Source organism: Mus musculus, chromosome 6 (assembly GCF_000001635.26).
Source record: "Mus musculus strain C57BL/6J chromosome 6, GRCm38.p6 C57BL/6J".
Classification (NCBI taxonomy): Eukaryota; Metazoa; Chordata; class Mammalia; order Rodentia; family Muridae; genus Mus; species Mus musculus.
This window is the reverse complement of record NC_000072.6, coordinates 21,769,611-21,782,051: the sequence shown is the minus strand read 5'-3', so window position 1 is coordinate 21,782,051 and position 12,441 is coordinate 21,769,611. Positions and strand designations below refer to the sequence as shown.

Below are 12,441 nucleotides of genomic sequence, written 5' to 3'. Positions count from 1 at the left end.
TAGAATCTCTTCTCTGCGTCAACTCTATGTTCTCATCCTAAGGAAGAGATCAAGTCTTTTCATAGTGTCCTGTTGTAGAAGAAAATCACATCTGGTCTAGAGGTACATCACACAATGGTTAGTGTTCTGGGTGGACCAAAGAGCTTGTTTTTACCTGGATCCAAACCAAGAGCCTTGGTTTTCTTAAAACTCTCCTGCATTTTTAAAAATATTTTTCCCCATGATTAGAAGCTTTACCATTTTCAATGTAATGTTGACAAACTCAGCCCAATCCAGAAAAAGATCATTAGGGAGCCAGGCTGTAATTTAATCAGCATGCCTTTAATCCCAGCACTCAGGAGGTAGAGTCAGGCAGATGACTTTTCGAGGCTGGCCAGTTTACAGAGCGAGCTTCAGGATAGCCAGGGTTACACAGTGAAACCCTGTATTAAAACAAGATCCCTCCAAAATGATCACTAGGGGCTAGGCATATACATTTGAAAAGCTAGAAGAACTGGGTTATTTTGGACCTGGGTAATAGATTACATGGAGGGAGGGCTAAAGTGAGGCCGAGGTGACCCTGTTGTATGGGAAGGAATAGACTGAGCACAGAACTAGAACTCGTGCATCCTGTTAGAAAGGCACTTCCAGCACAGACTCGACTGCTAAGAGCTAGCTGTACGGGGTACTTAGCTCAGTTGTAGGGGTACTTAGCTCAGTTGTAGAATGCAGGAGTCCTTGAATTAGGTTCCTAACATCGAATAAACCAGGTGTGGTGGCACATAGCTGTAATCTCAGCAATCAGGAAGGAGAGGAAGGAGGATGGAAGTTCATGGCCATTCTCCACTACTTAGTGAATTAATTTAAGCCAGTTTAGAGTATAGGAGGCCTGTCAGAAAGAGAAGGGGTAGTGTTTATAAGACTCACTAGTGAGACAGGAAGTCTCATTAGAATTGCAACTTAAGGATTCCTTTAAAACCTGTGGGTTGACCTTAGGAAGGTCAAATGTCCCTTTTATAGGGCTGGCCTAAAACCACCAGAAAACGTATTTACATCACAACTTATAAACCATAGCAAAATTACAGGTCTGAAGTTGCAATGAAAATAATTTCATGGTTGTGGGAGTCACCCCAACATAGCTAACTGTATCAATGGGTCACAACACTAAGAAGGCTGAGAACCAGTGCTTTAAAACATTTTTATATTTTACATGTGAGCCTTTCTTCTTTCTTTGCATGTCATGTAATTTTCTCTTTTCCTTCCCCCCTCTCTGTTCCTCTCTCCCTTCTGCCCTCTCTCTCCTCCTCCTTTCATTCCTTTTCTCCCTCCTTGTACATTTCTTTCTTCCTTCCTTTCCTTCCTTCCTGCTGGACATTTCAAATTATTTAAGACCCCTTCACCCTGTGCCATGAAAGTTTCTTCTGGTTCCTTGTTAACCTATTAAATTGTCTACACTAATTTTGTAAAGTCTGTGTTGTTTTGTTATGAGTGGCTTTTGAAGTTGCTGCTCAGGTAGTTTGGGTTGTGGTCAGTTAGTGAATGAACAGAGATTTCCTGAAGTGATTGGAGCCAGTAAGTCTCCTAGCCCTTTGTCAAAGAATCTTGAAGCCATTTAGAAGTGAGATTGTTGGGCCTTCTCAGGATTTTAACCAAGCTCATGGGCATTTGTGTAACTTTCTCAATTCTCATAGACAGATAGAGTTCTTCCATATATGCCATAGGTTGACTTACTGTTCCTTAACTATGAGGTCTCTTAAGCATTGGTTTGGCTCAAAAGTGTACAACGACCAACCCACACCTCAAGTTGCTGCTGTGATCTACAGATGCTCTGAGGGTCTTTGGTGGACACTTCCAGGGACAAAGCTACTACACTGGCTGAACTCTAAAGTCACATAAAAACAGCCTAGGGTTCTAGATAGCCACCAGAGCTGACAAATATTCTTTTTAGGAATTACACCTTTAAAGGGCATCAACTCCATTCTGCTCTTCTGTAGCCAGCATTCACCGTGGACGTAGACTGGTTTTCAAGACTAGTGCAGATGAGCAATTGAACAGTGGACATCCAAATACTTCAAAGCTTTCTGCTCTTCTTGAGACCCAGGTGCCTTCTGGAATAAATACTACTTGGATTGCTTCAAGTCTTCGGCTAATTCCCAGAAGTCTGAAAAAGTTGATTTTGACCATTGCTTATGTGGAAGACGCTGCTCAGAGCTCTTACTGGGCACACTTTGCTAATGTCACTAAATTTTCTCCAAGCTTTAGAAAAGATGGAAACTTGGCCTACTGACTTCCAAGATCCACTCCACTCAAGAACATTTTTTATTAACTAATGTATCTCATTCCTAGTGCATTTTGGATAATACAATTTACTGTACATTTTAAAAGCTAAATATGATGTTGAAAAATATCAACACTGACTGCTTAATGCCAAAATATGAAGCCAAACATGTTGTACGTGACCACCTACGGCTATGGTTTACTTACATATTTGAAAAAGAAACATTACCTTTCTTATGAACTGTCTGCTTAAAATGAATTATTGTAAAGGGAAGACGGACTTAATACAAAGATGAAATTATATAGTCAAAATTTACATTTCAGAGATGATTGAGGGAGTAAAATGAAATAATTGAAGTATTGCATTTCAAAGGCTTGAGCCATCAGCATGAATATTTCCTGAATACATTATTAACTGTAGTCACTGTGTTACGTAATAGATCTTTTGAACTTACTTTTCTCACCTAATTGAAAATGTGGATCCTTGAGTGGTTCACCTTTCATTCTAAAATTTATCATTAACTAAATATTAGAACGTCTACACTAATTTTTCTTATGCATTAAAGACTCGTATTTATTTCTCAGTACTGCAGACAGAGACAAAGGTCATTAGCCCAACATCACTCAAGGCTGTCTTATATTCATTTCCTGAGAAACAGATAGGACAATATGATATATATATTGGTTTTTCAAGACAGGGTTTCTCTGTATAGCCCTGGCTGTCCTGGAACTCACTTTGTAGACCAGGCTGGCCTCAAACTTAGAAATTCGCCTACCTCTGCCTCCCGAGTGCTGGGATTAAAGGCTTGCACCACCATGCCCGGCTGATACGTGTTTTTTAGCAATAAGTTTAAGAGAGGTGTCTGTCTATATTGACATTCCACATGTCTAAAAGTAAAAGCTTTAAATTTACATGTAATTATTAAAAAGTAACTATTTCCAAATTATATAAAACATTTGTCTACTCTGTCAGAAGGCTAGTGGTCTAACCTCTCAATAACAGGAAGACATTTTGGATAGTGATTTCACTTTCCTAAGAAACACTGATGACCACTTTGGCTCTTGCAGGCAAGGGGTAAAATGATCAGTATTTGTTGGTGACATAATGCTATACTTTGGGGATTTTTCATAATCATACAAAGTGTTGCAACTTGGCTTCTATCTGCTGGTCATTAATTTTGTTTCTTCTGCATGTAGATTGGAGCTTTCTAGTCTATGGGGCTGACACAGAGATCAGAATCTGCACACCCTTTGCTTTAGTAGTGTTCTAGAAACAATTCTGAGCATTCATTAACCGTCTCAACGTCCCAAACAAGTGGCACTGGTTATCTGTTTTAAGATGGGAGTAGTGAGTCTTCAGTTCATGACCTTAGCAATGGTCCTACACTGTACCACATTATACATGGGCCTTTTAAAGGCAAGTAGACTCTGATGAACAGCTGAGTGGAATTGTTTCAAAGCTTTTGAACTTTGTAAAACTGTCTTGGTGATTGGTATTTTGGTTTTCTACAGATCACTTGTGCATGTCAGAGTGTGTGCTCAGCTTTCTTGCTATGGTAGGAAAGCCAAAATTGTGACTACACGTCAATGTTCAATGTTATAAGTTCTTTTTTTCCTTTAAAAGATTTTATATATAATGTGGTTGCTGGGACTTGAACTCAGGACCTCTGGAAGAGCAGTCAGTGCTCTTAACTGCTGAGTCATCCTTCCAGCCTGTGTTATACGTTCTTAAGCACATTACATTTACTGTTAGTAAAGCTGACAATGCTTTGCTCTATTCTTTTCTTTTTTTTTTCTTTTAAGTTTTTATTCATCAAGAATGGGCAGTTACTGCTGAGTGTCTGACCACTTTTACAGGATTTCTTATTGTTTTCATTTGATTGTTTGTTTGTTTGTTTGTATTTGTTTTTGTTTTACTCCATCCGTGGGTATTTTGTTTCCCCTTCTTTTTATTTTATTTTATTTTTTATTAGGTATTTTTCTCATTTACATTTCCAATGTTATCCCAAAAGTCCCCCATACCCTCTCCCCCACTCCCCTACCCACCCACTCCCACTTTTTGGCTCTGGTGTTCCCCTGTACTGGGGCATATAAAGTTTGCAAGTCCAATGGGCCTCTCTTTCCAGTGATGGCCGACTAGGCCATCTTTTGATACATATGCAGCTAGAGTCAAGAGCTCCGGGGTACTGGTTAGTTCATAATGTTGTTCCACCTATAGGGTTGCAGATCCCTTTAGCTCCTTAGGTACTTTCTCTAGCTCCTCCATTGGGGGCCCTGTGATCCATCCAATAGCTGACTGTGAGCATCCACTTATGTGTTTGCGGTTTCACTGTGTAGCTCTGACTGTCCTGGAACTCACTTTGTAGACCAGGCTGGCCTCGAACTCAGAAATCTGCCTGCCTCTGCCTCTCAAGTGCTGAGATTAAAGGCATGTGCCACCACCGCCCGGCTTCTTATTGTTTTTAAGTCATGTGTTACTGGAATAAAATTACCAACCAGTATTTTTCTTTGCAAATGGAAGAACTTCCTTCCTCCTAATAAGATATATGAAATGATCACTGATTCTGTGTTTAGTCCTCATTGACATATGAATTCTTTGTGGGCTCTGGCAAAACAGACAAGGAGGCAGTAATTTAAATATTTATGAATTTCTTTTTATTCCAGTGGCTATCTTTAGAGGGTAAACACTAAGTCACTTTCAAAAGCTTCCAAGTAAGATATAAAATAATCTGTCAGTTAGCCACCTTGATTTAAAATCAAGTTTCTATAGCAGAGTAGATTACTTCTAAACTGTGTGCTCACTGGACACAGATCCCTAAAAACAATACAGCTGCACTGTGGTTTCTCCAGAAGTTGACAGTGCAGTTCTTTCTCACAGTACCTTTTCTCTGTTTCTTCACTCCATCTTTCTTTGTCATGATTTTTTCTACTTCTGCTTTATTCATGCCTGAGTACTGTGTTTATGTCTCTTGCATCACACACTTATACATCTTGTTTTTAAATTTTTATTGGTTATTTTATTTATTTACATTGCAGATGTTATTCCTCTTCCCTGTTTCCCCTCTGGAAACCCCATATCCCACTGTCCTTCCTCATGCTTCTGAGAAAGCACCCACCCACTCCCACCTCACCACCCTGGCATTCCCCTATTCTGGGGCATCGAACCTTCACAGGACCAGGGGCCTCTCCTCCCATTGACTCCAGACAAGGCCATCCTCTGTAACATATGTGGCTGGAGCCATGGGTAGCGCTATGTATACTCTTTGATTGGTGGTTAAGTCCCAGGGAGCTCTGGAGATCTGGTTGGTTGATATTGTTGTTCTTCTTATGAAGTTGCAAACCCCTTCAGCTCCTTCAGTCCTTCCCCTAACTGCTCCATTGGGGTCCCCGTGCTCAGTCTGATGGTTGACTGCAAGCAACCTCTCAGGAGACATCCATATCAGCAAGCACTTCTTGGCATCAGCAATAGTGACTGGGTTTGGTGGCTGCATATGGGATGGATCATCAGGTGGGGCAGTCTCTGCATGGCCTTTCATTCAGTCTCTGCTCCACTCTTTGACCCTGTATTTCCTTTAGACGTGACTAAATCTGGGTTAAAATTTTGAGAAGGGTGGGTGGCCCCATCCCTCAACCGGCAGCTGTGCCTAAACTCTAGATATGGTTTCTACAGGTTCTCTCTGCCCTTTGTTGGGTATTTCAGCTAATGTCATCCCTGTTGGATCCTGGGAGCCTCTTGCTTTCCTGGAGTCTGGAACTTTCTGTTGGCTACCTCCAGTTCTCCATCCTCCTTCGCTACACACCTCTGTTCAATTCCCTTCCCCTTTCCCAATTCTCTCAAAACACCATAGCTTCTTCTTTAATTAGTATTGCTGTTTAGCAAAATGTATGTATAAACACAACACAATAGTTCCATATAGTGTTACCCATATGTACATTTGTTTAGGGCTGCCCACTTGGGTGAGAGAACCCATTAGAGCCCGTCCCTGGAGAAAACTGATTCTCTTTCTCTCTTAAAAGCAGTTGATTGCTATTGCTCTTCATTTAAGAGTAGGGCTTTTTGAGATTTCTTCCATCCAGGTTGGGATACCAACTGGTGTTGTCATTATGCCAGCATTTTTAGGCCCCGCATTGCTGTGATTTCATAGATGAAGTTCCCTGTAATACATAGATGACACTGTCTTGTAATTGACATACTGTTCCTCTGAATCTTAAAATCTTACTACCCGTTTTCTGGGATGTTTCCTAAGCCTTAGGTGGAGGGCTGGCATTGTAGCTGCATCAGTGAGGGATGAGCACGCTACAGGCAGTTGTTATCTGTGTTTTAACCAGTTGTGGATTTCTGGGTTTCCTTCTGCTACAAAAAGAACCTTTGGTGAGCAATGAGAACAAGCAAGGTGGTGGGCTATAGATAACCTACTATTGTCATGTCCCCAAATCAATATAATTCCCAGTTGCTCTCTAAATACCTGTCTCCATACCTACAGGGCACAGCTCTCCTCTTTCTACTTCTGTTTACCTTATTTTCCTTTAGAATTTTCTTCTCTTGTGTGCTGTGGATTCCCATTAGACTCTTTTCATAAAACTTATCACTGACAATGACCTTGTTAATTTTTTTCTCAAGTATCCATGACCTGTATGGGAACATATTATATGTGTTTCAGATCCTTTAGGTAGGATAGATGGTACAGCATGACAGTAAGTCCCCTTCAAGTACTCTCCTGTGCAGTGCTCTGAGGTAGTGATGAGTATAGGTCTATCCCTTGCCTCAGCATGTTTAGAAGCTGACTGAGGAGATGGTGTGGATTTGGGTGGATGCAGGGAAGCCAAGTGAGGCATTGCTACAACTCAGCAATGCCACAAACTACAACAACGACAATAACAACTACAATAATGATAATAACAGAAATAATCTGGACAAATCTAGATCATTAGTCAGCAGACTTACAGCCTTGAGCTAAATGTGGCCTGGAACATTTTTGTGCATGGAACGTCATAGCAACACTCAACTCTACTCATTGGCTATTGTCAGTGTCTGCTTTTGTATCACATGGGAGGAGATGCGAAGCTGCAATCTAGACAGTATAGGACGCCAAGCCTAAAATACTCCCTATCTAGCCCTCTACACAAACACCAAACGTTTGCCAACTTTCTTTAGATCATAGTTTCTTAAACTGTGGCTCACGATCCCACATGGGCTGTTATGAGAAAATTGGCAACAGTAAAAGGTCTTTATATGTGCCACGACCAAAATGTAATTTGAAGTCACACCAGTAATGGATCCTAGGTGTTTCTGGTAACGTTTGCCCATGCCACTTCTCAGGATCCACTGCACCTGTGATATGGTGCACACTTGTGTATTTGCACTGCACTTGTGTTTGCTCAGGCCAGCTCAGACATGTGATTATCATACACTACAGATGGCAGTGTTTTTAACTGCATAAACAGATTAGTGTGCATTGATAGAAACCTTGTTTTTACTTTTCAAGACAGGTTTTCTCTATGTAATAGCCATGGCTGTCTTAGAACTCACTTTGTAGACACAAACATCCATGGTTTTGAACACACAGACATCCATATGAGTGCTGGGATTAAAGGAGTTTACCACTGTTTTTCTATCATCATTCCATGCTATGTACATTTATACTAATGTATATTATACTGTGTAAGAATTTGGTGTTTTAAATTGGTGTTTTAGTTACTAATTTCTTTTAGCCTATTAAAAATTATTAAATGAATGGTGATTGGAATTAGAATAGAATTTCCAACAGTTTCTCAAATGGACTTAAACATACTTCTGGCCACTATGTATTTTATTCAAAACAGTATCATTGGCATTGAGATTATAAAATGAAAATACTGATCAACTTTTAAACACATGGTATAGGATCAAATATTGCAATGAAAATATTGAACCAAGACTCAAAATTTTATGTAGAAAGCTACAAGCACAACCCTTTTTGTTATTATGCAAATTGCTTTGGCCTTCCATAAATAGTAAATTTATATACATATGAAAATTTTAAAATATTTATTTGTGCTGTCTGTCTGTCTATCTGTGCTTGTGTTTGTGTGTGTGTCTGTGTCTGTGTGTGTGTCTGTGTCTCTGTGTCTGTGTGTGTGTGTCTGTGTGTATGTCTCTGTGTGTGTCTGTGTGTGTGTGTCTGTGTGTGTGTCTGTGTCTGTGTACCCTCATGAGTTTCTGCAGTTGCACTAGTTTTTGCTCAATTTCAAAAACCAGAAGAGCATGTCTGCTGCCTTCTTTTGTCACCCTTGTCTATTTGTTTAGACAGGATCTCTCTCTGAAACTGGGCCACCTGTAAATCCGCAACCCCATCGATCCTCCTGTCTTCACTGCTTTGAACTTAGAGTTACAGGCATGCACGAGACATATGGCTTGTTTTGTGGGTGCTGGGATCGAACTCTGGTCTTAATTGTGTAGCAAGTGCTCTTCACAGATGGGATACCTCTCTAGTCTCAAAGAACTGTTTTAAAATACATTTCTTTATGATTTATTATAAGTAAATATTTTATTGGCGTAGCTATTAAAAAACCTACATACCCAAGGTTATATTATGTTACTCAAGTAAAAATCAGTCACCATTACAAACTATTTAATAAGTTGTTCTCTAGACACTGGGTTTTATACCAGTGCCTGTGTATGGAAAATAAAAGAAAGATGCTGGACAGTATGAGCTACCAGGGCCTTTCAAGGTGAGCACCACATCTTGGTTAATGGTCAGTTTTTTAAATTTCCTAAGTTTAACTAACTGATTAGATTGTGCTTTTTTTCAAATCACTATTTTTGACAATTTAACACTGATTATGTTATTTCTTTTTCTTTTCTTTTCCTTTTTTACAGGGTTGTGGGAAGAAGATGTATTCCTTTTTGAGAGGAACCAAACAATTGCAAGTTCTAAGGTTTCTGGGAATCTCCATTGGTGTGACACAAATCCTGGCCATGATTCTCACCATTACTCTGCTCTGGGCTCTGTATTATGATAGAAGGGAGCCTGGAACAGACCAAATGCTATCTCTGAAAAATGATACGTCTCAGCACTTGTCATGTCATTCTGTGGAACTGTTAAAACCAAGTCTTTCAAGGATCTTTGAGCATACATCAATGGCAAACAGCTTCAATACACATTTTGAGATGGAAGAATTATGAAGAATGTCAAAGAAGGAAATCACAAACTTGTGGGACTAGTGGGTTTTGGGGTACACAGTTATCTATTTCAGAAATTTTTAGACATATTAATATTCTGAAAAGGAATGTCTAAGAATTTCTCCACTCTTTAAAACAAAGGTTCCACATGGTAATACACAGACAATAATTGGTGCCCTTCAAAATGCCGAACCCAGACATTATAACAACTGTGTGTGCTTTCTTTCTTTTCTTTTTTTCTGAGCACAATTATGTTTTGCAGTGATACAGTTTGACCAGCATTTCTGCATCCATTCACAGAAATGAACCGTCATGGTGGCACTGGAGCTGATATGAAGGTTAACTGACTCCTCTAACTAACCTATAAACTATCCACTGACTGCTAACATAGGGATTTAGTGCTAAAGACCTTTATTAGCTGGTGATGTATTGTTCTGATGGTTATTTGATTATATGCAAAAATCTTTCAAGATTGGTGACTACCTAAATATGATTTTTGTTGGTTACTAAAATAATCTTATTAATAACACTTGTAAGAGCTAACATGTTGTCTTAAACTTATCAGGGATATATATGTATATAAGTCTGTGCCGTGTCTGTATAATTCAGTAGATTTCAGTTCCTATAATATTATGAAAAACAATATTTGAAAATGGCAAAATTGTCTTACACAGTACCATTACTTTTGTCTCTTTCAGCAACAGAACTTTTAAATTCCGTCTTGGTTCTGTACTATATCTATAACTGTTAATTTAAGTTGTTAACCACTAATTTTGGAAATTACCAGTTTGACACATAGGAATCTCTGTAAGTCTGGCTGCCGGAAGTATTAACTACAGAATTTACACATAGTTGATTCATCAAAAGTTCAGATTTTTCCCCCCTCCCAAAAAACACTTTGTCAAAGAGTGTTTTTCGTTTTTATTTTTAATGTTTTCATGTATTTCTTTTGCAATCAAGAAGCAACAACTTGAAGTTGATGTAATTTTACAGAGAAACAACATTCTCTGAAGAGATGCTCATAGGAATCTCTAAAATAAGTGGTAGCCTAACCAGAGAAAATTCTTGATTTCTTTCATCAATTAATACACTGTAGCAAATGATGCAGAATATTAATTTTTTTACAAGAGTAGAAGATATTTATTTGAAACGGGAAAAGTGCATTTTACTGTATCTTGTGCATTCTGTTCATTTCTTGGATTACAGAAAGAAAATTAATCAATAAATATTTTCTAGATCATGATGGTTTGCGTATTTACTTTCAAGACAAGGTCTCAGTATACAGTTCTGGAAAGGGTGCCCGTTTTTATACACACTATCACTTTTATCAGTGAAGCAAGGGATGAGCAAGGGAGAGGATGCAAATGAGAAGAGCACGCATGGGTGTGGGGGAGGCCTCCATGATTGGAAATAATGCAGCCCACCGTCTCAAGGCATGTTTATCAAGATCCTCTGCCATACCATCACTATCTTCATGGATGCCTGGAGTAAAATATTGGGTTCAAGTTGAAGCACACCATTGAGGGCATCCGCAAGTGCTCACCTGACACAACAAAAGCAGGAGGAGCATGTCTGGGGTGAGGGTGGCTTCCTGTGAGAGCCCAGCCACAGTGGGCACTGTAGACGGGTTTGAAGCCCCCATGCTTTGAGACTTTCTGGAGCTTTCTTATGTTTCCAGATGGGGCGAGGCCTCAGAACTCTGGAGGCAGCACCATGAGCAAGTGAGGGTCCTAGATGCAGCCATAGATGCTGACTCTTTGGAGTTAAAGAAATTGGAGTGTTGGTCTTGTGCCTGCTTCTGTCTCTGTGTCCTCCACCATTGCAGGCATCCCTGTCCCCAGACTGCACCCTCCTCCTTCACTTCTTTACAGGCTCCCACTGGCCAACGTGTCAGTAGCACTGTCCAGCTTAGTACTTGGCATAGCTACTCTCACCATTCAGCTACAGAAAGAAGAGAGACTGAAAAGTCAGAGCCTTAGGTCAGCCCATGGGTGAGGGACAAAAGATACCACACACACACACACACACACACACACACACACACACACACACATCCCTACATACTCACCCTCAAGGGGGCATTATTCTTGTTTCAAGTCTTCCTAGCTAAGGGTCAATGGCCCAAAGCAGAACAGGTTTTATGAGGCTGCCATATGTCCCATGTGGTCTCCATATGTCCCATGTGATCAAGGTCAAAATGGCTCCTCCACCTTAATTTTGGCACTGTGCAAGGGTGGCAATGCGGTGCGTTGCAAAGTATAAAATGAAGTCTACAGACCTCTCTCTTAAAGGATTGAATACAATATTACTAAATTTAGAGGGCACTAAATTATTTTCAAACTCAGGAACTAATATGTAAACTCCATTTCCACTGAAAAGAGACAGGATGCCTTTACTTATTTCAAGTTCCTATTTTTGCTAAGCACATTTGATATAATAAATCACTTCTGTTCATTTATCTTCTCAGTGCTTTCCTTTGTTGTTAATTTAAAAAGGAAAAAGACTTGGACAATCGCTCCATGCTGTAATCTCAACTTCATGGAGGGGAGAGGCTGGAAGATCACTTAAGCCCAAGAGTTCAAGGCAAGCCAGGGCAATGAAGAGAGACTCTTGTTCTCTAGAGGAAAAGAGATGAAGGGAGAGAAAGAATATGGACTTATATAGGATGAAACATCAATAAATCACTTCTTCAGATTTCACTTATGATAACCAAGTAATTGACAAAGCTCTGCATTTTATTTGCTTTTTTTTTTTGATAGCTGCCAAGTTTGCTTGCTTGCATCTCTTTTGATGGATCTCACAGTCATATAACATGCTTATATTATATTGAGCTTGGGGGGGGGGCACCAGTCTTCAAATTATGGGGATTGACTTTTTAAAATAGGTATTTTGATATATTTCCCGATTTAGTGCCCTCTAGAATAGTCACCATAAATTTAGACAATCATCTTCTATATAATACATTTGCTTAATGGGAACAAATGACATTTATAGCCATGGACCACAAAGGCCTCTTATGGTAG

The 12,441-nt window shown here is 39.7% G+C and overlaps 1 protein-coding gene across 7 annotated transcripts in view; it reads left to right on the top strand.

Annotated features, from left to right (window-relative positions):
- Tspan12 (tetraspanin 12) overlaps positions 1-10,661 on the top strand; it is a 108,206-nt gene extending 97,545 nt beyond the window's left edge. For 6 of the 7 annotated variants that reach the window (XM_017321602.2, XM_030255427.1, XM_006505091.4 and 3 more), the window contains one exon: positions 9,116-10,661. In XM_017321602.2, coding sequence (XP_017177091.1) covers positions 9,116-9,421 — 306 coding nt within the window. In that variant the 3' untranslated portion in view covers positions 9,422-10,661. The remainder of the gene's footprint in view (positions 1-9,115) is intronic. The other variant, XM_030255428.1, reaches the window with a different exon arrangement.
- Positions 10,662-12,441: the final 1,780 nt, after the last annotated feature.